The following is a 27,808-nucleotide window of genomic DNA, read 5'->3' as shown; positions in this document are numbered from 1 at the left end:
AATAGCCCAGTTTTATCCACGCTTGAATGCAAAGCAATCAGTCAGCAAATCAGTCACTTTGATTGACAGATCTATTGCAAGATATGTTTGTTAGAGGTGTTTGCTTCAGTCACTGGTATTAGTTTCCAGCATGAAAAGGACAACAGGCACAGCGAAAGAGAAAGCCCTGTTATTGGCATACTGATATTGTGAGCAAGACAAATTATATGAAAAAGCAAATGATTAATGGAGAGCAAAGAATCTGTTGGAAAGAAAATCTTGTGCTGAATCTGGGCCACTGTTTGTAGGTTGTAAACATATACAAAGTGCACAAGGAATTGGGCAAAATATTTTATCAAAATGATTAACCGCAAAGGTTCTGAAGACATGGTTTTTTGTTCAATAGTAAAAAGTCACATACTGCCACCACGTGGTGTGCCCCAGATTCATAAATTATTTATAGCCAATTGGAAAGGCCAGGTGAAGCCCCCACCAATATTACTCCCAAGGAATATGTGCCATGGTTTTCAAAAGCGAAATGAACTGAATGGAGCTCTTGAACAAACAGCGTAGCTATAAATAATTGTGCAAAAATCCAAGAGGTATCTGTAAAATCTAGAACATGTTCTACTTTGTTCGTGGGTGAATAAATGATGAAAACAGGCTAACCGATGGGTTTAAAAGTGTTTAAAAATACATTTTATCAGTTTAGAACTTGGGGTTATCAAAGATCTGACATTCTCCATTTAAAAGAAAACAAAATCTTTTTGCATTAGGACAGCCATTAAAAGCAACATTAGCCTTGGAATCCTGACATTTATGGCTGTCTGAAGCAACTGTCTTCTCAGACTATAAAACTGGTTGGCACGTTAATGACTAAGAAGGAAACAGCCATTTGTGATGTCAAGTAGGTCCAAAATGAACAGACGTCGGTGCACACCATATCAAGCAATAGTAGGAGGTTTTTGAAAGCTACAGATTAATGCAAATTTGCATCCTGTCAAAATTAGAAAGATGCATATATTTCTCATATAGAAGTACATATTATACAATGACATGTATACTCTAATGACAGGCAGGTTTTTTGTATGTATACAGACAGGCTCTAATAAGTGTTATCACTTTGATAGAAGTCCATCTAAAATAAATTATTACTACAACTTTGAAGGATTAACAGAATGTCTTTCTTTCCGAGTACCAAGGACCTTTGTACAAAAACTTGTGATTATGTTATTTGTTTTATGGCTCATCCATCTCCTCGTATCTCAGTCCCCTAATCCCTTACCCTTGATCCTCTCCATTCATTTCTACCAGTACCGAGGGAGTTAATAACAGCCACATGTCTAGTAACACCAAGAATGTGTTAAACTAGGCTACTTTGTATGGGACATTGCAAAAGCAAAACAAACATATTTTCTAATAAGGGACAAAGTAATGTTATTCTATTAAATGAGCAAGAACGGATTACTTTACCATGTGGATCTGTTTATGACATTATTGTACATTGAAAGGAACAGCTAATGATGCACTAATTCATTCTTAAGTGCCATGAAACTCAACCCCAGTTTAAAGGGTGACAGTGCATTAATAAACTCTAATATATTAATATACTCTAATACAGTCCAGCTATAATTTTAAATTAAAGGAAACTTTCAAAGCTTTGTAATTTGTGTTGCTTCCTTTATTTAGGGTGCACTGTATGACTGGTCTGTCTGTTTTGCAATTTTCCTTAAATGTCTGCAGACAGGTCCTACACATGAAACATGCTCAACCCACCTGTACGAGAAGTCATTTCTGTACTAAACTATTAAGAATGATGAACATATAGATTTCGGGTTTGCGTGTAATGAAGCAGTGACATGTGGAGGAGTTTATGACATTGACAGAAGAGAGACGGAGAGTGGTTCTTCCAGGTGATTAGATTACTTCAAACTTTGATAACATGTTGGGAACATGAACATGTATGATGTGGTTGTGTTGTCCTTCTTTTATTATAAAAACACCCTTCCAAAGGACCAGTGACATTAATTGGACATGACAATATTCCTTTCTATCTTGTACATAAAATTTCTTTCTTTGAGGTTCTTAGATAATACATATTCATGAACTGCCCCCAAAAGCCCTACCAGAAAGACAGCAGCTGTTTTTGTTTAAAAATATCCCACCTTCTAGAAACACTGCTGAATATGTTAACACTGCGGACTTACAGCAATGGCACATGGGTTATGCATGTGTTTTAAGTTTTGCGTTTTCAAGAAGCTCAAGAGCTCAACAATGAAGCACAAAAAGCACCCCCATTGATTTTCAAGTGTTTGTGCAAGAACTTGTCAGCCAATTCAAATGCAAGTCTATCTGATAGTTTTAGGTACTTTGGCTAACTTCTTGGTCTACTTAAAGCTGTAATGCTCAACATGACCATAATCATCCTGTGTGCATTTCTCTGACAATGTTATATGCTTGCTATAATTTCCTGGTCACCCTTTAAGTATTTATGCTATTACATTTTTTACTCACAGAGGCATGGTGATATATTCAAAGTGAACTGCATTTTTTTCTAAATTATTTGTATTGCAAAACTACATTTACATTCCAAAGCCTACTGTAAACAATGCAGATGCTATATGAACTGGCACCTATTGTGCTTGCGTAGAAGAGAAAACTACACATTAATCCTTCTCTCTGTAACAATCACTGTACTAATCTAAATCTTTATCTTTGAACTGCAGAACTGACACTTTAACCATGTCTCCTGAACTGTAAAATTGAATTACTGCTATTGGTACCCAAAACCTTATATTACCTAGGTGACAACTTTCAAAAATTAAAAAACAAATCAGAAGCAGTGGCACAAATCATTGTTGTTTTCGTTATTTCTTTCACATAAGAACATTTAACGGTTTGAAAGTTACAAAATTTACAGTAAGTAAATCAAGAAGGCATTTGTAAACCTACAGCCTTGAGCGAACCAGCATTAGCACCCAAATTCTAGTGGAGGACATGAGCATCTGGGAGTTATGGGTAGTGTTGTTGCTTTAATTATTATGCATAAATACAGGCTTGTAAAATCCAATACAGGTAAAACTGAAGAAATGCATGATTGTAGTCCAGTAACAATATTAATCCTTTTATAAAATTATAGAAGTTGTGTATAAAGGTCAATGGTACTATATATATTGAAGAAAAACATAAACCACCAGTACTAGAGCTTACTAATAAAGAAACGTTAAAAGTGCTATAAATGCTGCCTTGCATCTAGTTCTTGATTTGCACAGCTTTTGCAAAAGTGTAATAAAATACAGTAAACTGAGGCAGTATATGGAAGTTCTTGAAACGCATGGGTAGTTATATAAACAACACAAAGAGTATGCAATCGAATAGCACTGGCTGGAATAACACGTGAGATTAGTGTCCAGGCCACATTTATTTATCTCTGTCCCATATTATATTTTTAACATGCTTTAGGGAAATGTACCTTCCCTTTTTGTAAAGATGAATTCAGCTAGGTACTTATCAGCCACTATTAAGCTTTAAAAGAGTTTGCGTTCAACAACTCAGCACTAGATTAATTCTAGGAACTCCAGTCATGTACCATGACAGTTTTATTTGGATATTCTAGTTAATGGGCCCAAGACATGATGTTGCAATACAGAAAGCATTTTTATTATTTGAATACAGTGCAGCCGAGCTACTGGTTGCTCTAGTAGGTGTGTACATTCAGTGGGCAAAAAACAGAATTCAATTAGTCAGATACAATTTAGGCAGATACACCTACATCACTTATTATGATTTGCATTATGATCCATTTCCTGGAAACCTGCTATCCAGAAAGCTCTGAATTACAGAAAGGTTGTCTCCCATTCACTCCATTTATATAAATAATTCAAAAATGTTAAACTGTTTCCCTTTTTCTCTGTAATATTGAAACAGTACCTTGTACTTGATCCCAACTAAGATTAGAGGCAAGACAATTCTGTCGGGTTTATTTAATGTTTAGATTATTTTTAGTAGGTATGGAGTTCCATATTACACTAAAACCCTTAATCCAGAAAACCCCAAGTCCTGTGCATTCTGGATAACAGGTCCCATACCAATAGACCAATTAATTCTATTATTATGAAGGGCAAAACTTACATTAGCATTAGTAGATACATTAACGACTTACAACAACATGGTTTTTTTTTAAATGCTACAGATTGATTTATGTCAATATCCTTCTTGTATTAAAACAGACCAATATATTATACAGATCAATGCTCAAAGCTAAGTATGGCTAAGCTAAGTAAAAGCAGAGAGTAATAAAATATCACATTTGTGCAATCCCAAATCATCAGCATTCTGCACAGATCAATGCAAGGTGTTTTGATGAAATGTTTGAAAACTCTATTATTTACAAAGTTCACATTAAAAAAATGTCAGCGTAAAAAGCAAATATGATGCCATTTAATGATTGCTACAGATTTTTTTTAAAGAAACTATAACTGCTTCAAAAAGGCCAGATTCCCAATGGGTAGCTAAACAGGCAATTTAAAGCCAACGTCAATAAAAATTGAATGCTTGAGGTGAAAATTAAGATACTCAGTTTTCAGAAATCCAATTTCTTGGTCAACCTTATAAATATTATGTTGTCAACCTCCAAGGAGTAAGAATATTAAAATACAGGAATTCTAAATCTAGGAAATTACCTTGTGAAGGCAAACCATTGTATTCGTATTGTCACACTCCGAATGGAAATTCAAGACTTAAAGATATTTTTTAATTCAAAACTGAGCACAAGTCATCAGGCTAAATAAGTTACATAACTGATTTAAGAGTATGCAAAGGAAATCTCATACATAAAGCAACATGAAATCAAAACTTCAGAATTTCTTTACGCAAAATCAAACTATAAATATTTTCCTTTTTAAAATGTCCAAAGAAAATGATCTTGTACATGTAATTAGTAGAATTACAGTGATTATCAGTTAAGTGCAGAAGTGCTTTTATTTAGCAGGATCACATGGTCTAAGAAAGAAGGTAGACATAAATAAAAATAAATCGAGAGTACCTGATGTGTAAATTGACAATTAACTGTAAATTACCTCATGTGCTTGATGGGGCAGCTGCAGACACTCCAAAGGGGCATTTAATGGTAAAATGTTGATTTGTGTAAGCATATATAAAATATGCTTGGATCAGGTCTAATTCAACTCATTGAGTTAAAGTGGTCAGGGTTAGCGATAGTTCATGGTATCTGAAAGGGTTGTCTCACATTGAAATATAAAACAAAATAAATTTGCTGCACAGACATTCCAGGGGCATAGATTTGTAAAGACAAGTTTATGGTTACCATGCCAATTACAGTTGTGCACATAAAAACAGGAGTTTGTACTTGAACTTGATGGCAACTAAGCTTCATGAATCCATAATGGTGACAAACAATCCTATTGGGTTTATTTACAGTTTGTATGATTTTCAGCAGACTTTAGGTATGGGTATCCAAATTACAGAAACATCCTTTACCCTGAAAACCCTTTATTTATATATATATATATATATATATATATATATATATATATATATATATATATATATATTATATATATATATATATTCCTGATTTGACCACATGCTTATAAGCATGGCTTCGCTTTATTCATAATGTTATAGCATGAATTCTATAGGATTTTCAGGAATTATAACTCTCGTTGTAGATAGATGTGCCCAGTTAATTTGTGTGTGTTTTCCTACCACCTATCTTATAATATTATATATCTAGAAAGCAAAGACAATAGGAGAAATATTGCTAGCCAGGAGTAAAATCTAATTGATGGAAGGTTACTGTTTGCTAAGACCTAAATTATACAATTGTACATTTGATTTACTATGTATCAGGTTACTTGACTATTGCAAATTCCCTGCCTATATATATATATATATACTGTATCCAATGATCCCAGTATGGCAGTAATCAATCCAAAAAGTTGATGCGATTATTATATAAATTATTTATTCATTCATGGATATGGATGTATTTGTGCATTTGCACATGAAAAGATGTCATTATAGATGTCAATAAATATATAAAATACTGGGAAGGCTTAATTCTGTACTAATAGCAAAATACAAACTACAAATATGGGGGTTTGTGTTTAAGAATATTGACATTTCTGTTAATCATCCCTTTTCTGCTTGACTTATAATACATAATTAAGCCTTTAGACTTTGAGAATTTGAAAGCAATATACAGTGCATTAGTGTGGACATGTGATAGAGAGAGTAGCACTACCAATACCTGAGAAACAAACACAATATATTGTCTTAATATCTAAGATGAGACATTCTATCCAACACGTTTACTCCTGTTTTCATATAATAAAAAATCTGGTTTATGTTTCTTAATGATGTAGAATGGTGCCCATTTAAACAGGGATATGGATTTAACAAGTACAAGATGTTTTTAACACAATCATTTGACCATGACCCCAGGTGTACCTTCCTTAACGATTTTCACAATAATTTTTAGCCATCACTATGTCTCCATACTGGACTTCTACAGTATATCAGCATTTGATATTTTGTATGCAAATGCAGCATTTAAAACAAACAACAACAACCAGAATGTATTCCCCTGGTTAATAATGTAATTATGAACAGAGTGTTTCAGATAACCAGTAACTGTCCAGTTACGCCAAATCAATGGCTAAAAAAACATAAAGAAAAGTTCTGCCATAAAATACACACAATAATTAGAGGAATCCTGGAACTCTGTTGAGTCAACACACTTAATTCTGGAATGCAGATTCACAAATGGAAAAACAGCTCTACTTTTTTTCGGAATGAAGGGTCATTATGCAGAGCGCAAACATTTTAACGTGGTATGAGACGATTTCTGCCTTCCACTGGTTTTAAGTGGCCTTTGGTAAACAGACTTCAGAAGAAATTTAAAAGGAAATAAACAATGACTGTGTCACCTACAGTATGTCAACTTGCTATTTGCATTGACATTAATGAAGGGATCAGTAGCTGGCAAGAAGATTTTTATAACTCAGAAAAGGTTTGTCAGTTACTGTTTCCTGTCTGGCTTTAGGAACATGAAAATACAAAATAACCATGTACTGTGTTGAATTTCCAGCACTACAATGTAGTCGCTGGCAGAGGGGTCACCAGTCACATGCATCTTATTACTGTTACATAAAGTATACCTGGAGAGAAGCAGGTGTATTATGCTTTGCTAGGAGCCATATATTTACCCCCCAACATTTTATCGTTAAATTGCAAATATTTAATCATTTCCTTTTGCCTAATTTCCCATGAAACTGCAAACTTCAGCACATCCATATATATGTAAAAACCATCACACACATATAATATATATATATATATGTATATATATATATATATATATATATATATATATGTGTATATATATATATATATATATATATATATATATATATATATATGTATGTGTGTAGATCACAGTGAACTGAATATACTATACTATATGCTGTGCACTGATAAAATATACACAAGCAGGCAAGAATCGTGACATACTGAAGTCTTTAGAAATGCAAAAAAGACTCTAAAGTTTGCATACTGAGAGTGGTTTAGAGTTCTGGCTTAGAATCTTCTTAATCCTTATCATCCTTTATTAAGAATCAGTGCTTTAATCATTTAGCTACATACTTTATTTAGTATAAATGTCATACATATGTAAATATGTGTATTAAACGAGTACATGAAACTATAGAATCGGAGCAAAGGCTTCTATAAATTCATACATGCGCACATGGCTTAAATGTATATTCCTCTACATACTGCATTTCTGTCCCTCTGTATCCCCAATGTATTTTTAACACATTTTAGTGTTCTAGGGAATGTACCCATAGGACTATTTTTGAGCTTCTACCAGAGGGTATTTGCCCTTATCTAATACTCTTGCTTCTTCAAATAAAAACAGTTCTTACCGAAGCTACCTCCAAGTATTTTTTATGCAAGGCTGCTATCCAGGGTAAGTAAATATTTCTTGTTGGCACAGAATGGAAAATGCTAACAACTGATGGCATAATTAATAGGGCATGACAATATTAACAGAGCATGTCAGTGACACTTATTGGAGCCAGAAGCTTCTGACATGACTTAAATATTTATACTGTGCCAACATACAGCAAATTAGCAATACTAATACATGCACCTTGAACCATGATTTCAGTGACATGGTGCTGGGTGTGTGCTCTTTTTTTTAATATATTGCCTATATACAATGTATATAAGGGGGATAGTTTTCAAAGAGATACAGTCCCAAAATCTTTTAAGTATTAATGCCAATACTATAATTAATCTCAAACATTTTTACTTATTTTTCCAAGACCCTAGACACACACACACACACACACTGTCAGAAACGCTAGCATGGAAGTTGTCAGTTTATAAGGGGGCATTTCATATTGACAATAAAGTGATAACCATTGTTAGTATATTAATAAACATATTCTATCCACTGCAAATATTTAAATTTGATTTATGAAAGGCTGTAAAAGGACATTTGACTAGCATTTACAAATCATTTTAATCTTGTTTTGCTTTAAGTACTAGAGAGGTACCAGATACCTCAATAGCGCTCCTTGCTTCATGACCTCTGCCTTGCAGTGCTTCCTAATGCTGCTTCTCAATTAACGTGCTGCTGCAGGCAATCAGATTATAGTGCAGTTCACCCATTGAAAAGTCTGAGGAATACAAACATTTTCTGCTTCCGTGCAAACATTGGGAATCAGGTATTCAACAACAACATATGTTTCGCTTGCCTACAGAGTTTTCAAACCCCCTTGTGTATCCCCCTGCTCAAATATTAGAATGCCAGTTGCCAAAGCATAATTGTACACAGAATAAACTGCATTTTTTTTTTATTTGTGCACGTGATCGCACAATGCTTTTTTTCTTTTTAAGAAAAAAAGAAAAGACATAGCATTACCCTTCTAATGTTTTCCTAAACTATGCAGCATCTATTTCAGCTGTACTTTGAAGACAAAAAGGTCGCATCTGTACGTCTCAATTCATCCTGCAGAAGGATTTCTGCTTGTGGCTGTTTGATTTCGGAAGATTTAATCCACATACCTGCAATCCTTCTGTTTTTGGAGCCTTTTTTTTGTTGAAAAGAATCAACTGAATGAAGAACCGCTCGTGTTTACATTTGGAGATTTCTGCGCTATAGTACTCGAAGAATGGAGGATGACAGTATGTGAATCTATTTATTTTTCTAACAGTCTAAATAAAGTAAAAAAAAAAACAGCTTTCTTCACTGAACTCGCATTGCTGGTATATGAGTGCAGGCATTTTAACAAACACATTTAAGCAGTTACTTTGAAAAAAAAAGAGAGAGAGAGAGAGGTCTTCAACATATTTGCACGCACATAACTTCTTTATTTCACTGCCTAAATGCTGACCAAATCTTTATGGAACTCTCAGCAGCATAAAGCAATCAACTTTCTCTCTGAGAGTCTCAAAAGTGTTCAGTCAGCAGGCAGTACCACTGCTTTTTAGACTACTGGCAAACTTGCACATGCATTACCTAAGAGAAAACTAAAGATTACTTACGAGTCAAGGAGTTCACAATTAATGTGCATATCCATAGGAGCAGTAAACCGATCATATTTCAGGTTTTTTTTTTTTAAATCCACTTGAGTACTTTTAAAAATTCCACCTTGGTTTTCTTGTAAATTCTAGAATTTTTTTCCACTGGTACTGCTGCAGGGGTGTCTCTTGTCTATATGGCTTTTTTTCCCCTTTAATACGTACAAGAGAAATAACTCAAGCATGCATAAAGGAAACAGACAACTTGCAGGTTAAGGAAAACCCTTTTGCAAGTCTGAGCAACTGAAAACTGACAAGCTAAATATGCCTGTAGCCCGATTCATTTCCCCGCCCACATGGGTTACCAAAATTACCAAGCCCTACACAGCTTGAGAAGGGATCCTTCACTTTTTCTCCTCTGCCCCCTCTATAACACCCCCTTTATTTCACATTTTATGTCTGTTTGCATTTCCTGCAAATGCTTTATTCTGTTTTTCTTTTCTTTTACTCAAGCTTCATAAAAAACATTCAGATGTGAGTCATGGTGAGAAATTATCTGACTCGTTAAAATGAGGTCACTTGATATATCACCAGCCCAGCCAAAGTTTCATCTGTGATGTCATTCAAATTTAAGCAAGACCTAATATAAAGACTAGGAACATATAATAATAATATAAAATATATTACCAAGTTGCTTCTAATAGTACCACCCTGTTCAATATTCATCCATAAAGACGATGATTATTTTGTTTGATGGAGTCCCCAAAATTCCTAATTTTTAGCCAGACAAATTAATACTTAAAACGTTGAACCCAGCCTTACATATAAGGTGAAAAAATAGGCTTTATGCAAAATGTTCTGAAATGTTCTATGCTGCTCAGACTTTCTTTTAGTTCCAGGGGAAAAAAAGATGCGCTTTTTAGGCCTATACAATTTATAAAGATTATTTAAACAGATTTTTGCTGAAGTTAAAAAAACAGCAGATAAATACTATTTGCCCCACTGTGAAGCAATGGCAAAGCTGTTCATATCTTTAAAAAAATAGCCTAATTGATTTTTTTTTTAATTTGCAATTTTTGTTTAACAATAAACACTTAACAACTTGCACTTGTATCCACTAGTAAATACAGACATATCAGCCTGTAGGAAATGTGAGTGAGAAGACTAGTAACACCTACTTTATTATACCTTTTTTAACGACCGGCTCACATAATGCACAGCACACATGTTCACTTTGTGCACTCCCAGCTGCTATTGAGCTTGAGATCCCATAATCCTCAACCAGCCATTGAAATTGTACTGACTGGAATGAAGCAGCGCAGATATCTGTGACATAGAATGAAAGGGCAATCTTTTGAGGTACAAGGCAGAGAACCAGATGTATTTCAAATTCAATAAAAAAAAGATGATAAATAGATAAATAGATAGATATAAAGAAAGAAAGAGAGAGAGAAAGAAAGAAAGAGAAAGAAAGATCATAGATAGATGATTGATCATAGACAGACAGACAGACAGACAGACAGACAGATAGATAGATAGATAGATAGATAGATAATAGAAAGGTAGGGGCAAATTTACTAAAGGGCAAAGTGACTAAGGCTGGCAAAAATTCGCCAGCGTGACATAATTTCGGAACTTCGCCAATTTACTAACGTGGCGTAACTTCGCTAGCGAAAGAGATAGACTCTAGCGGTACTTTAGCCCCTAATGGCAGGTGAATTTGCGCTCTGGCGAATGGACGTAACTACGTAAATTCACTAGGATGCGGATTTTAATGAACGTTACCTCTTGCGCCAGACTTGTCTTCACCACCTCAGACCAGGCGAGGTGCAATAGAGTAGATAGGAGCTGGTGTCTTTTACTTTTTTCAGTGTGATATGCTGAAAAAGGCTTATGTAGTGTAATATATTTGCTGCAACATATACGTCCATTGAACTTTAACTTCCCGACGTATGCAAATTACTAGTGCAACTTCGCTTTGCTTGGGGTAGAGCCGCTAGCGCAACTTCGCCAGCGTTGAGCGCCCTGGACGCAACTTCGGATTTTAGTGAATTAGTTTTGTTCTGTCGAATCTACCCCTGCCGAAGTGTTGCGCTGTGAGCGAAGCCGTCACTGGCGAATTTTTGTAACTTAGTGAATTTGCCCCATAGATAAAAGTATAATCTTATTCTCAGGGCAAGACATAGATTATAGATTTTTTATATATATATATATATATATATATATATATATATATATATATATATATATATATATATATATATATATATATACACGAGTGATTATTTAATAAAATCTTTTGTGACACAAGTATCTGGAGTGTGGGTCCATCTATAAAAATTATACAATTTGACTTGACCCAGCACCCGCAACTAGACATTGGAGTTTGAGTGCAGGTACTGTATAGATTATAGAGAATAGATGAGAAAAGAAAGAAAGAAAGAAAGAAAGAAAGAAAGAAAGAAAGATGATAGATAGATAGATAGATAGATAGATAGATAGATAGATAGATAGATAGATAGATAGATAGATAGATAGATAGATAGATAGATAGATTGTGATAGATAGATTGTGATAGATAGATAGATAGATAGATAGATAGATAGATAGATAGATAGATAGATAGATAGATAGATAGATAGTCTTATTCTCTGGGCAGGACATAGACCATAGCCCTGTTTTAATCACTACAACGTTGTGACTTTTGTGGCTGTTGTCTCTGCTTTCTATAAACTGGCGTGTGTCTCAGGTTCTGCTGTGATAAGAATTATTTACATACACATCTGTTAACATTTATAGGGTTTTTTTCTAGTAACCTTTTATTTTATTATTACTGCCCCTTTAAATTAGCATAATGTCTGTTATATAATCTGTTCATAACAAGTAATCCAACAGTGGGCTGCAGTAATCGAACGACCATGATAAGCCTTATAGGGAACAAAAATATCTAATGCCAGTGACCACCAGGTGGTGTATACTAAGTAAAAGTATATCAGTACAAGGCAAACATTCTCCCTGCTTACAACTCTTTTTTTTAACTTGTAAGTCATACACTATGGCTCTGGTTTCTGGAAGAAATAAAAAATAATATTTTTGTGACTTTGCATAAGATTTAGCAATAGAGAATTTGGGTAAAACCTAGAAAATAAAAATAATGTATTTAAAATAAAGAAAAGCACACAGCTTGTGTGATTTCTGCACTGTGGACAGAAAAATATATTTATGGTAACCTCATAGTTCCCCAAATTTTGGTACTAAACCTTAGTTGAAAAACTGCATGATACACCTCTACCCTTTTATTTTTGATGTATCTGCTCTCCCTGTAGCTGTTATTTCCAGAATAACAGATGGCATCTTTAAATATGTAACTTTTCATTTGGCATATGTTTCAACATAAATACTATGGAAATATTGCCCATTTCTAATTTCAAGAACATTACTCTGTGGGGCAGTACAAGCTAACGATCCATATTATCAACTGCTGACTGCCACTAATAAAGAGAAAGGAAGTAGAGAAAAGGCAAATTTTTCTTATGGGTTTTACTTTTATACCCAAAAGCTATAAAATATATCAGGTCCTTCAGTTTAATGATAATGTATCCTGGGAAATGTGACACTATTTGTTTATTAAGCAATAAATTCCTGTTGCTTAAATACTTCACCCCACATTTCCCTCTTTAGCTCAGAAAATAATTTGGTTCAGTAGGTTCCCCTGAGGCAGTAGGAAGCCACGCAAGGAGCAGCAAAATTTTGGTCCTTTTACCATTCTGTGTTTGTATTGCTGAGCTGTAGCTTCCAATGATCCCATCTAAAGAACAAATGTTTGTTAGGCTATAAATGTTTGTTACTGCCATTATTTATTGAGGCCCTCTCCCATTTATATTCCACTTTCTTATTCAAATCAATGCATGGTTGCTAGGGTGACTTGAACCCTAGCAACCAGATTGCTTTAATTGTAAAGTATATAGCCTCTGAATAAAAACCTAAATATCTCAAAAACTACAAATAATAAAAAATGAAAACCAACTGCAAAGTGTCTCACAATATTGGTCTCAGGGCTGGAACTAGGGGTAGGCAGAAGAGGCAGCTGCCTAGGGCGCAACAATTGGGGGGTGCTGGGCAGCTACCTTTTCTGCCTACACCTATAATGGACCTGACACTATACTTGCGCCCAACAATGCCCCTGCCACGAATGCGCATGCAAAGCTGTTGACGGGATGGGGCAAGCTGGCCGGTTGGGCTGCCTAGGCCTTCCTCTGATTGGTCTCGACATTATACTAACGTTAACTCAAAGGTGAACAACTCCTTTAAGACAAATGCTGTTTTCAAAAATGCAACCATCCCATAACCTATTCTGGAGTCTGGGGGTCATTCAACCAGAGGGTTTAATAAAAATCACTCTTCTGTCATGCCATACAAATTGAGCTAAATCTGGCCCCAGAGCCCTCTCCCTTAGCATGATGTTTTCATTTCTTCCTCCTCAATTAGGTATGGGAGTAATTAAAAAATAGTATGGGATGTTCCCTTAAGGGCACTATATTCTCTTACTTTTCGTGGGTGGGTACCCTACAGTAAATAAGACAGAGAAAACTAATAGTCTGGGGTTTATTTAAGACCATAGTCTGGGAATTAAAAGGGTTCACTTACCAAAACATAATAAATATCAAATAGTTAGGACAAAGGAACAACATTTGTATTTTGTATAAAGCTAATCATAGATAGGGTTGCCACCTGGCCGGTATTTTACCTGCCTGGCCGGTAAAAATGATGCTTGATGCCAATGTTATTAATAGGAAAAAATGGCAAGAATATAGGAAGGCCGGGAATTTTTGGCCACCCTAGTCATAGACGCAAAGATACTGTCTTACAAAACTAAAGTTTGAATGATTTTCGGACTGTGTATGGAGTGTCCTGACATTTTGTACTGTGGCAATCGGTTGTTCAGTCGATCGGACAGGTTGAAAGATTTATATCGGCTACCAATAATATCTCTGCATGTATCGCCTATCTCACAATATCAACAGGTGACTGTCACTACTATTTGTTACTTTCGTACAATTGCTGTCTGTCAATTAATGGCCAGAACATCGTCTGATTTATTTTTCGTACTTATTTTAATCGGAATGGTTAATGGTAGATCGTTTGAAAACCTGCACATCCATGGGCAGTCTAATGCCTGCGGTTGGAACTGACCTTACCCACAGCCTCTACTTAGAGCAGAAAGCAATGCCAGAATCCAAAAGACCTCCAAAGTTGTTTAATAGGTTCCCAGAGGCTGCACAAAGTAGCCCATTACAAATTCCAAGTCTGTTCTTGTAAATTCATTTATTCCTGTTGTTTCAACCAGCATTTTTTTTTCTCAAAAATATTCTGTAATCTCAAAGACACAGTAGACAGCAATAGTCTTCAAAAGGCCTTATCAGAAGGGGTGAGAAAGATAAGACTTTTTTCAGTGATAAGAGTCTTTGTAGTCTTCATAGAAAGATTTCAGAGCTGTCTGGTAAAGCCCCATCAGTGAAAATAAACAGCCACACTTGTGGGGACACACAATATCCTCAGTAGGCTTCTAGTAAAAGAGGTCAAATATTTTGTAATATTACCAATGGTCTGATTAAACGAACATTGCATAGGGCATATATTCAGAGAATGGCATCTGACTTGTCTGGCAGTCACATGATAAAACAGAGCTTGGGTGGCATTTACAGACCTGGCTTCCTGTGATTCATGCCAGATACATTCTGTGGCATTGTCCCTTCCCACATTCAGCTGACTGCATACTGGAAGTCACTTGTTATAGACTATTACTGTCCAGTACAGCCTGTGATGCCTTATAACACAAGCCTGACCTTGAACAAGATGACTAATTAATGAGTCCTTATGCTTTTCTGCAGCACAAAAAAAGGTATTTGCAGCAAAGACCAAGTTATATATTAGTAAAAGTGATTATCTTTTCATATTTTTACTATTAAACACTAATAAATTCATTTAAGTATTTCCTTTACTAAGAACCATCTACAATATTTGAGAACCAATCTGAATCCCATACTTACCAAATGAACTAGCCAGATGAATGCATGGAGCTCACTTCCTTGTAAAATGATTTTTCTGCCACAACTATTGTATGTATTTTTAAATTTCCCAGTTTATATACTTTAGAAAGTGTTTTCCCTATTAGACTCTGACAAGTTCATTTGGTCAGGGAAGTGTAGTAAGCTATCATACTCAGTGCTACAGCTCCCTAGACTACATGGTGAAGTGGCTCTTCCAGACTAGAGAGTCTATTATTTGGCCTCCAAATTGTAAAATTAGATGTAGCAAAACGAATGCCTCCTATAATATCCTTAGCACATGCTGGGGCAGTGAGGCAGTACCTCTGCATGTATTTCTAGAAACCATAGACAATTTTGCATGCCCACTCCCCATCATAGGAACCCTTTTTCAAGGAGGTCCTTATCCAACACCAGGGGATCTCCTTGAATAAACGGTTGTCAGACAATGATAAGATCTCCCATTTTAAGAACCCAGTTCTGGCACCCACAGGGAATACAAATAGTTGATGATTTATATGAAGATAAACTAATTCTATACTTTGATCAAGTTAAAACTGATATTGATGCAACAGCTAAGGCCTGGCTTCAATACTACAAACTTGGGCAAATTTAATAAACATCGACAATGCATCTTAAAGCAATAATATACATTATTCACATCACATAGTCCTGGGTCCATGCAGGTAGTTTTCTGATTCTCTCAGTACGCCTTAAAGGTTCACTTTCTTCAGGCCTATTGCAGTTGACATCAGGAGTAGGAAAATGTCCTTCATCAAATGGAGCTTCTCCAAAGTCATATCTAACAGGAGCAAGATGACTTGCATTCCATATGCGTCCATCAGACAGTTCATAGGTGTATGGTCCTCGCTGGCGTCTCACTTCAAGTGCTGTAAAAAATTTAGATTGTCCTTGTTTCAGTATTCCTGGTTTCTTAATTCTGACTAAAGATCCAGGCTGAAAGTGTACTTCTCTGGCACCACGTTTTCTGTCAGTATAAGCTTTGCATTTGGCTTGTTGATGTTTCACAATGTCAGCAGTAGATGATTTTGTAGGCACAGTATTTTATGGAAGTTTGATGTCTGCAACATTTAACTTAATGCACATCTGTCTGCCATGTAATAATTCAGCAGGAGATGATTGGGTTGTTGCATGGCACGTTGCTCTGTAGTTATGTAGGAACTCTGTTCAAAATACTTTCCAAGATTTCCCAGTAAGATTTGCTGTCTGTAGTGCTTCTTTCAAACTTCTGTTGAATCGCTCGATTTCTCCATTTGCTTGTGGGTAATACACTGAAGATTTCCTATGCACAATATTCCTCTGTCTCAGAAAGGATTCAAACTCATATGAGACAAACTGTGGTCCGTTGTCTGATATTAACTCCTTTGGATTACCTTTTCTGCTGAAGACTGTAGACAGAAATGTTATTACTGTAGCTGATGTTATATGAGAAACAAATGCAATTTCAGGCCATTTACTGTAATAGTCTATCAAGGTAATAGCAAATCTGCAGTTTATAGGAGCATCTGTAAAAGGACCCACAATAATCAAGAAATGGTATTGGTTTTACAAGTTCTTTGCACAACCCAATGAAGTGATGCTTTGTGGTGAAATTTTAGACACTGGCTGTGTGGCAGGCACTGGTGCTGTAGTAATGAGACCATCAACGAATTGTAGGTTTAATGCAGCAAAGAGATCCCTTCCAAGTATAGCAGTACCCTTATTCACAATGTAAAAGTCACATTTTGCAGTATTTGATTCAAATTGTACAGTCACTGGCAAGCAACCAAGCACAGGGATTGGATCCTTTAAGTAGCTGACCAGTTTCAGGGCAGGTGCAACAAGCGGATCTTTTGCAAAGTATTTCAAGAAAATATCCTTTGGTAGTATAGAAACATCTGAATCTGTATCAAACATCAGGTTAATGGAGTGTCCCTTGTCAGCAGTAGCAGTACTGACACTGACAGTGCATATAAACTTGTCTGGAATAAATGTAGCAGCTTTATCCACACTTAATACTGTGACATTTGTAGTTGTGACTTCATGAACATCTTTAGCAGAACTACAGCAGATCTTAGCAAAATGTCCTTCTTTTCTGCAGTTGCGGCACCGTTTAGCCTTTGCAGGACATGTAGCATAATTTGCAGTGTCTTGAACCACAGCGAAAGCCGTATTTACTATTTGTATTTGCTGCACGATTTTGCAGTGTAGGTGAATCCCTTTCCTTAGCACTGTATTTTGCCTGTGCATTATTAGGCCACAGTGCTGAATTCACAATATTTACATTCCCAGCAGTTCCCTGAGAGTTTTAGCCTCTGCTACTGCTGTTTCAATTTGGCTAGCAACTGTAATAGCCTTTGCAAGGGTTAAATCCTGCTCTAGGAGCAGTCTCTCTCTAATGCGAGGTGAGTTTGTTTTTTCCACTATTTGGTCTCTTAGCATTTCATCTGTTAGATTCCCAAACTCACAGGTAACAACCACCTCTCTCAAAGCTGCTACAAATTGTTCTGTGGATTCGCCATTATGTTGTCCACGTTGGCGGAAAGTTCTTTATAGCAGTAAGAGCAGTTTCATAAGTCTCATCGGGTAATGATAATGTATAGAATATACACTGTCCCTCTGCTCCCAGGCAGTGAATAAGTAAAGCACGCTTTCTAGCAGCAGAAATCTCCCCTTGGTCAGCAGCAATAATGTAATACAAATCCAAGCAGTAAAAGGTATGGTAGGCTCACCAGGGATTGGAAGAAAAGGTGCAGGCTGCTGCAGAGGTAGAAGAGACATCCTTGTCGCCATTTGTTATGTTTTGGTTAGCCAAGGATGAGTAGAGTATAACAGTGCTTTATTAGCAGTGTCATGCAGGCATTACACAACAGTAACTTTCACTTTCAGTTTTAAGCTGACAGGAAGTATGCACAATTATGTCTTAAGCACAGGGACATCTACAGGCCATTTGTATAAACACCACAGTAGGTAACTTCAGAAATAAATGGGAGCTTTGTGTTACAGATTTGTAGGATACGGAATGGGAGGAAGCTTTGGAGGCCCCTAGCCTTCAACTTTAGAAGCAGATTCTCCGAAACACTTATTTTGCACCAAACAAATTTGATCTGGTATGGCAATGCTGGTAAGAGGCTCTGGGTTTGGAGGACATTCCCCCCTTTAGAATACCACTTATAATTCTGCTAAAGACTATACTGTGGAATTAACATATCCAATGGATAACAGCACTGTGCACTGATAACCCACCTCTTTTTGGTTTTTTTTCTTTGGTATTTGTATTTTATTATATGTTCTGTTGTTTTATAAAAAAAAAAAAAAAAAGAAGAAATACCAGAGGGAAATGTCACAGCTTCGATTCTGTTTGTATGGATATTTAAGGGCATATTTATCATAGCATGAATTCTCTCTTTCACTTCATTATGAATATGCCCAAAATACAAATGAACAGAAAGCTGGAGAATTTTTCGGCGATGTACCAAAATGTGCCAATAATAATTTCATATTGATTATCATGCAGCTTGTTAGATAGGCTAAATGTAGGGAGAAAGTACTATTTATATGTAGTGGCAGCCACACACAGGCCATTGGGTGTGCTCTTATACTAATCAGCCCATGGGCTTAACGAAGATCATATGAGGGGCCACACATGCTATGGCTGCCTTTTAATTGTTCTGATTGTCTAAGATGAGAGATGAACCATGCAGTAGATAACATAGTGTATTGGCAGATGAAATCTGTACACATAGAACGTGGCTATTCAGGATCAGTGGGCCACCACAAACTTCAGTAATCATATGAAATTATTATTGGTACGTGTAGGCCATTGACAGAATCCGATGCTCAGTTTCCTTGAGCTATCAATTGGCATTAGGGAGATGCAGGTGTATAGTTCCATTTTAAAGTATGGAAAATTTAGAATATGTGTAACTAGTTTTGCTGTGTGCTGGTGAAATATAGGGGCAAATTCACTAAAGGGCATATTTCACCAGCGACCGCTTTGCCACACTCCACCAGCCGCAAATTCGTTACCACTATGCTAATTCACTAAAGTTTTCGCTAGCATTACTTCGGCAGTGCAAGCATTTCATAGCGAATTTTCGCTAGCGTTCATTTCTGCATAGCGAAACTTCGTTAGTACTCTTACACTTAGGACACATCCCTGTGTATAAGTAGTTTGCTATTGACTATAACTTATAAACCACACATATTTTCTAGTTAGCTGTTATTAGCATTTACCACCCCTGCCAGGAGGCAAATTAATCAAAATTACAAAGCAAGCCTTATATAGTGTGACATCAAACACATTGGATGGGGGGCGGGGCACCTTAACAGGAAAAAAAGAGGAGGGGTCAGTGTATGGCTGCAGGCTTTATGTTCAACACCCCTGCTGTATACCTTAGCATTAGTTAGGATCAAATACCTATAAAGTAAAAATACAGGTTACATTTTGTTTTGGCAGCGAGTTACAGAAAGTTGTATTTTCCTGTTAAGTAATCCTAGCCCGGAGCACTAATGAAGATGTACAGATGGGATTACCTTGCAGTAAACCCTTTGGAACAGTGTGCATTATGATGTCTGACATTTTGACGAATTATTCTTTAAAATACCATGTGCCATTTAAATAAAAGTTTGGAACAGCATCTAGGGCAAGAGATATTGTATTCTGAAAACATTTTCTGATGCTTTACCAACACGAAAGAAAAGTGAGATTACAGTGCATTTACAGAAAGATTTCCCTCAGATGTTTGGAATGTATAAGTGGAATTTTTGGGGGACTTAAGGACTGTTAAGTAACATGACAGAGCTGGTAAATTCCTCCTCCCTAATCTTTCTTCTTATCCTTCCTGTTGAAATTTGTCTGAATTACACCTTTGCTTGTTATCTCTAATGTAACCACATATCTTATTAATGCATTATTTTGCCCATAGTGACCTGCTTTAGCGTATAACAATAAGTTTGCACCCCTTATTGTATAGCAGCCTTGGATAGTAGTGAATAAAATAATGTAATTAAAATATTGCAATTTTAAAGCTGTCAAAAAATGTTGCACCAGGCTGTCAGGGCATGATGGGAGTTGTAGTTATGTTCCTTGTACCATTTGTGATTATCCCTGCCATTGTAGGACAAACAACCAGATGTGGAAAGTTGGCAGAGATGGTGATTACTTGGAAACATTATGTGATCTGGATGAGGTCAGAAATGGAACTTACAAGGGGTCAGACTACTGTGTCCTATGGTACTGCTGGTCTCTTGTCCGGGATTCCCTGTTCTGCTTATAGAAAATCTTACACAGTTAACAATTTGGTGGGTCTTATTAAGCAATTAGCTGGGCATTTGTACCAATGCTATAATACCATTATACAATAACACAATAACAGTCATTAATATTGTAATAAATACACAGTATACACCCTTTGGGGGGTGGCTGTGAAATGAGAATCAAAGGCATTCGTTGTCTAGGATAAACAGGACTGAATGAGCAAAATTAGATTGAAAAAGCAAAATCTTTTCTATGGCTACTGTGGACCCTCACCCACCCCTTGTAACACTATTTAAACAATAGTGGCCAAATATCCCCTTTAATGGCCACCTTTTGTGGAAGTGTAAGTGGAAGACACAACTGTGATGTTAGACACAAAATGTAACCCCTAATGCGCAATGCGCCTAGAACTTCAGCCTGCCACTGCAGCAGTGCAAGTGAACTATACCACCAGAGCTTGCAACAATTAACTTGTTTATTAACAGTGAACAACTGAATAAATGAAATTGGCAGTCGCTTAGTTGAGGTAGTTCAAATTCAGTTATGACAGTCCTTCCCAGAGGTAAAATAAGCAAATGAATATAGGTTACCACACTCATGTGCACAGATTCCTCCCTGGGAATGACTCGCTATGCGATGTGACCTTCAATGTGGGGTCTTGTATTTGGCACCCCATCTGGAACTCAACTCATCCTCTAGAGTCCTATGCTATAGCGACTATAATTGTTTTAAACCTGATCTAAAATCAGAACATAAACTCTGGGCCTATACCCACCTCCCAGAGAGGTGAAGTCCCAGGAAAGACCCTAAGCACATGGTACTCTACCCTTTTATATTGGAACATACTGCCCTTTACTGGCCATTCTTTAAGCTAGTATTAAATTACACTTAACCCCCAGGGAAAGGAAATCACTACCTGGGTTAACAAAGGACCCTCATCTAGGTTGTGAATTCTTGGGGTCTCTACACAAACAAGAATCTGGGTGCAGACAAAAATAAACAGGAAGTCAGGCCTCCTACTTAGTTTTTTTTCAATAACATGCAGCTGAGGGACATACCTACAATCCCTCAAGCAGCCTGGACATCATTCACTGTCTTCCAAAAATCTTTGCATCTTTGGCAGGGAAAAAGGTAAAACTTGTGTTTAGGGGGGTTGACAATAGATGGCTCCCGACAGAAAAGTATACTTATATATCAAAGTTGTTATTTTTTAGCGGCAGCTAAGAATTCCCTATAAACATTAAGTTATTCTCCACCTATGATTTCTAGAATGGGGCACAGGATGCTACTGGACACTGGCAAAAGGATTTGTGTTGTAAAAAAATATTTTTTATCTTATAAAAACCAACACAAGCGCTAGAACACTAAGGGGTACAAGTAGGGCAGATTTATCAAGGGTCGAAGTGAATTCGAGGGAATTTTCGAAGTAAATAAATTCGAAATTCAAAGTAATTTTTTGGATACTTCGACCATCGAATAGGATACCACAACTTTGAATTTACTTCGAATTCGATTAGAAGTAAAAATCTTTCGAATATTCGACCATTCGATAATCAAAGTACTGTCTCTTTAAAAAAACTTTGACTTCAATACTTCGCCAAATTAAACCTGCCGAAGTGCTATGTTAGCCTATGGGGACCTTCTACAATCATTTTCTAAGTCTTTACAAATTGAAGTAAAATCGTTCAATCGTACGCTAAAATCGTTTGAATCGTTCAATTCAAACGATTTAATCGTTCGATCGAACGATTTTACTTCGATCGTTCAATGGCCAAATTCGGTGAAAAATACTTCGACTTCGATATTCGAATTCGAAGTATTTTAATTCGATGGTCAAATTTCGAAGTATTTTACACTTCGAAATTCGACCCTTGATAAATCTGCCCCGTAGTGTCCATGAGTGTTCAGTTATAAAGCACTTTTCTCTGCAACATTGGTTGAAATAAATATGTGAAACAAGGTGTAGAATACAGACAATTTTTTTGTTACATCATCATCATCATTTATTTATATAGCGCTGTCATCCCTAAACACTTCAGATAAAAGCTGGTCCTGCGGCCCTATTTAGGGCTCATGCACAATGCCCCATAAATGTACCAAAATTGTCATTGAGCTGCTACTGGAAAAAAACAAAAGAATGTTGCAGAATAAAAGATAGGAAACAATTGAGTCACTGGGGTCAGTTTAGCACTCACGGTACAATGCAACACTGCCATGGTTCTTTCACTTTGCACCCTTTCCTGTGGGTAAGAGAAGCAGGTCCTTCCTCTCCATGAAGTGCAGGGGCCTGCACTTCATGCATTCCTCAGTGCTGTATTCATGATAAGCAGTGGGGGAGATACATTGGGAGCAAAGTTCCTATAGTAGCATTACACTGAAATGGCATCAGGGAAGATGCTATAAGCAAGTATTGAGCATTTAGTTTTGATCAAACTACAAGTTAGAAAATGAAAGCAAAGATGAGGTTGATTGGTATGTACAACTGTACTGGTGCAAATAAGTGCTTTTGTTACAAATACCCAGGGCTGGAGCCTGGGGTAGGCAAAAGACACATGTGGCTAGGGCACAAAGGGGTGGGGGCTCCCGGCATGTCAACAAACCCTAGTCCTGCTCTTGTCCCCCACTGCCCACTCGTAATTTTACTGGCTCTATGCACGTGCTCAATGTGTGCAACCACAGTGGGAGGGGGCACATTTCTTGTCCAGGTTGACTATGGTGCCTACCCAGCTTGGCCTGGCCCTGCACATACCTCTCAGTATGGAGAGCAAAAATAGAGAGCCTGCCCGTCTATGCAGGGGTGGGGGCACATAGACAGGACTAGCAGTCATTCATTATTCACAAGGGAGAAACAGTAACATAAATAGACGTTTTTATTCTGCACTAAACTTAGTTGCATATGCTTTGGTTCATAAGTTGCATTAGTAATTGTGCACAAGTTGTGGCATCCACTGTTGATCTAAGCAAACACTGCTTTGTGAGATAAAAAAAAAAACATTGCAGTTTGTGCCTACTTATTCTATCGATGGACCACTAGAATTTTTTTTAAAAAAGATGTCAGGAAATGGCAGAGGTCTTTTCAAATTCATTCCTCCTTTACCTTTCCAATGGCAATTTAATGATTTCAATGCATATCAGAATCTTGGAGACTTTCTGTAAACCCTATCAAAGGGAAAATTCCAAGTACTTTACATGTGATTCTTTTCCTTTTGATTAATAATGATAGTTAAAAAAAAAAAAAAAAGTTATGAGCACTTTCAGATGTCTCCATGAAATTGCAATGTATGGCATAACTAAACAGGGGGCTAAATGCTACAGGGGTTATGTGGAATACTACCCAAATCTTACTGGAAGGTCATCGTACTCGGTGCTCAATTGTATTTATATCTGTGCTGTACAGGTAACTGTCAGGAAAGAACATAAAAAATGGAAAGCTCTGCAGTGAATAATTATCTATATAAAGCCACATGCTGATGTTCATTGTGTACTTCTACAGCTGTTATAGAAATAAGGCAAAGATCCCCAACAGTAGATGCAGAGTAGGAGCAGCCAGATCTGGACAACAGCACAGTAACACTCCTAGCACTAAAATATGGATTCACTTGATTGTGTTATGCTGACTGCCAGCCTGCAGAGAACAATCCACATCTTTTCATGTTGTTATTGTGACCTTCTGGGTCTCCAGAGGGTGATTCTGTACTCCAGGCTTTCATTATAAAAAACTGGTGCATGGTCACAATTACATGGTAGTCACTGGAGGAAATGCTTTGCAGTTTTAGTAACAAAACCAAAAAGCACGTCTCCAAATACCATATGCGTTTATATAATACATGCAACCTCATTTATAAAACAGGCAGCAAGATGAAAAGTGAGAGAATAGACACAAAACCTGAGGGCCAGGTGGGTTCAGGCCATTCTATTAACTCCAGGAATGGGTTATTGGTGGGCCACAGGGCAAGCTTCCCTCAGGGACTCTACTTGCTGGTATTATATCATCAGACGATGTCAGACAAGCACAGGGCTAAAGAAAATTCAAATTGTTTGGGTTGGTTTGCGCTCATGTTGGGAAGTGGCAGGTTAGGGTTGAGTCTGGGTCATGAAATTCCTGCATTGTGATTGTAGAACTAGCAAGGTCGAAGCACTGGAGGAAGTAAGGAGATGGGGAGCCCAGTAGGGTTTACTTGTATTTGTTAGTACAGTGTTCTGCATTTTTTTTAATATGTTGCAAGCAATTGTGCTGCCCTTAAATCCCCTGCATTGGTGTTTAGCTGTTATTAAGTGAGACAGGAATATTTAAGTGCACTAAGCTGTACATTAAAACATTAAAATACAGAGCTGTGAATATTTGATAAATTATATCCTAATAAATTGAGCTTAGCAATGACATGTTATAATCAATGCCCAGTGAGTTAATTCATGAATTATGATTTACTGAAACCTGTGTTTACACCCTGTTAAAAATATGAGGATATTAAAAATCATCTGAGAGTGCTATGACCTGTTTATCCTAGGAAGAGGGCACAGTGGTCAGTAAAGCACTTTGGGAAGTAGAAAAAGGGATCTAGTTCTATGAGTAGAGAGATCAGGAGACTGAAGGACAGTGGGGGCAATATTAAGCATAGTATACTGTATCTTTATTTGTCCTATGGTCTCATATTTTATGGTCCTCATTGACTTCAAGTAGCCTTATAAATTATAGCAAAGGTATATTATTATCTATGTATGCTCACTAATAGAGTTCCCACTGCCTTGCTACATCCAGATGTTATGTAGTGCAGAATTGCAAGACTGTTACATTTCTTGTTAATTAGTTTTATCATTTTACTGAAGTAGTTACAGTAGTAGTAACTTCTGAGGCCTTTTCAAGGTTCTAGTTTTCGACCAATTTTAAAAGTAAAATTTACAAGTGAAATTTACAGTCCCCGTGCACATAGTTAACTATATTGTGTACTATACCTCGTAGATGTTATCATCCACTTGCATCAACTACAGGATCTGTTATTCAGAATGCTCGGGGCCTGGGGGTTTCTGGATAATGGGTCTTTCTGTAATTCAGATCTTCATACCTCAAGTCTACTAGAAAATCATGTAAAAATTAAACAAACCCAATAGGCTGATTTTGCTTCCAATAAGGATTAATTATATTATAGTTGGGATCAAGTACAAGGTACTGTTTTATTATTACAGAGAAAGGGGAAATCATATTTAAAAATGTGCATTATTTAGATAAAATTGAGTCTATGGGAGATGGTCTTTTTGTAATTTGGAGCTTTCTGGATAACAGGTTTCCAGATAACATATCCCATACCTGTACATTGAAATCATAAAAGTTATCAATCTCAGTTGTACCTGTTATCACACCTCCATTACACCTAGGTACACCTCCATTGCAGTAGATCCAGTTATTCACCCTAGTTTCTCTGTTTATGTCCTTTATCAAATCTACTGCCAACCAGTTCCCCAGACCTTCAAATTGCCCCAACCCCTGCCTCATAGCATCACCCCCAGGCAGTTGTGCCTGCATGCTCATCCTCTGGATATCACTGCTGATGAGCCATATCACCTTAATCAAGTATTGGGGTACAATCCATTTCAAATCTGTTTGAGGTCCAGCACTGAGTATAGTGTGTATAACATTAGCCTTATGTTAGTAACAGGTTTCCATCAGGGAATGCCATTTGCAGTGTCCCCCATCTGTTGACACTCACTTAGACAACTTTTTGAAAAAATATTTGAAGTGCTTCAGTGCCTCAAGAAACCATTCTCTCTGTCTCCCGCTTTATTTATTTTGATTCACTAATGTGCTGAGTTTCAGCAGCAGATGAATTTTAATTCAGTTTAGCAGGGCATGTTTTTCTCCAAACAATAATAAAGAAAAGTCGTAACCAGCCAAGCCATACATACTTTATGTATTTTCTGTCAACCAGCTCTTGTAATTACACTGCACCATGTTCAGGTTAAAATGCACAGTTACAAACAAAACAATTCTTGAACTTACTTACTAACAACATAATAAATAGTATAAATATATAGTGTATGTATGTATGTACACAATAAAGGGTTCCACGACCTGGGTGCCAGAGACAAAGGAAAAGTAAACAAGGTACAGAAGGATAGCCTTATGCTGAATAAACCTCTGCTGTTGTTCTTTCATCAAATCCCATGAGTGCCATCCTTCTGTACCTGTTTAGTATCTATCTACCTACCTACCTTTTCTTTAAAGAGACAGTACTTTGATTATCGAATGGTCAAATATTCAAACGATTTTAAGTTTGAATCGTTCAATTCGAAGTCGAAGTCGTAGTCGAAGGTCAAAGTAGCCAATTCGATGGTCGAAGTAGCCAAAAAAAACATTCGAAATTCGAAGTTTTTTTTATTCTATTCCTTCACTCGAGCAAAGTAAATGTGCCCCATAGTATATGACTTTTTGTAGAAATATGTAGTTTTCTAGTTTTAGAGTTCTCTAAAACAATCCCTTGACAAGCATTTTAGCAGTGTTTGCAATTCATTGTCATAGCAGGCAACTGAGAGCATAAAATAGCTTTATGAATTTGGCAGTATTGTAATAAACTTGTATTTATAAAATCAGCAAACCATAAAGTTAAACATATTTGGAAAACAAATGGCTATTTATAGTATGTTCTATTTGAGGCTATATGCATCCTTTGCCTTACATCCCAGATTACCAGATTATAGGCCCTGTCTATCTAGTGAATAAAATACCCCCTATTATTATAAGGGGTATTATAAGTTATAGAAGAGTGCAATCAACATATAAAAGCACAGGTCATGAAACTCCGAGGTTACTTTTATATCCTCATATTTTTAAGCAGGAGGTACTTTATTTACATATTATAATACACAAGTGAGTCATGTCACAAAAATTTAATTCAACCTAATGTAAACAATGATGACTTTGAAAGGGGTCGTTCACCTTTGAGATAACCTTTAGTATAATGTAGAGATTGATATTCTG

General features: G+C 36.6%; 2 protein-coding genes across 5 annotated transcripts in view; one reads left to right on the top strand and one right to left on the bottom strand.

Moving 5' to 3' along the window:
- Positions 1-9,936, bottom strand: part of crlf1.L (cytokine receptor-like factor 1 L homeolog) — an 84,720-nt gene extending 74,784 nt beyond the window's left edge. The window contains exon 1 of one of the 4 annotated variants that reach the window (XM_018256220.2): positions 9,553-9,936. In XM_018256220.2, the coding sequence (XP_018111709.1) occupies positions 9,553-9,607 (55 nt within the window). In that variant the 5' untranslated portion in view covers positions 9,608-9,936. The remainder of the gene's footprint in view (positions 1-9,552) is intronic. The other 3 variants (XM_018256228.2, XM_018256242.2, XM_018256233.2) reach the window with 3 other exon arrangements.
- Positions 1-27,808, top strand: part of fkbp8.L (FKBP prolyl isomerase 8 L homeolog) — a 450,571-nt gene that overhangs the window by 284,464 nt on the left and 138,299 nt on the right. The window lies entirely within an intron of this gene.

This window comes from Xenopus laevis, chromosome 1L (assembly GCF_017654675.1).
Source record: "Xenopus laevis strain J_2021 chromosome 1L, Xenopus_laevis_v10.1, whole genome shotgun sequence".
Taxonomy (NCBI): Eukaryota; Metazoa; Chordata; class Amphibia; order Anura; family Pipidae; genus Xenopus; species Xenopus laevis.
The sequence above is the reverse complement of the archived record's forward strand: the minus strand, read 5'-3'. Positions and strand labels throughout refer to the sequence as shown.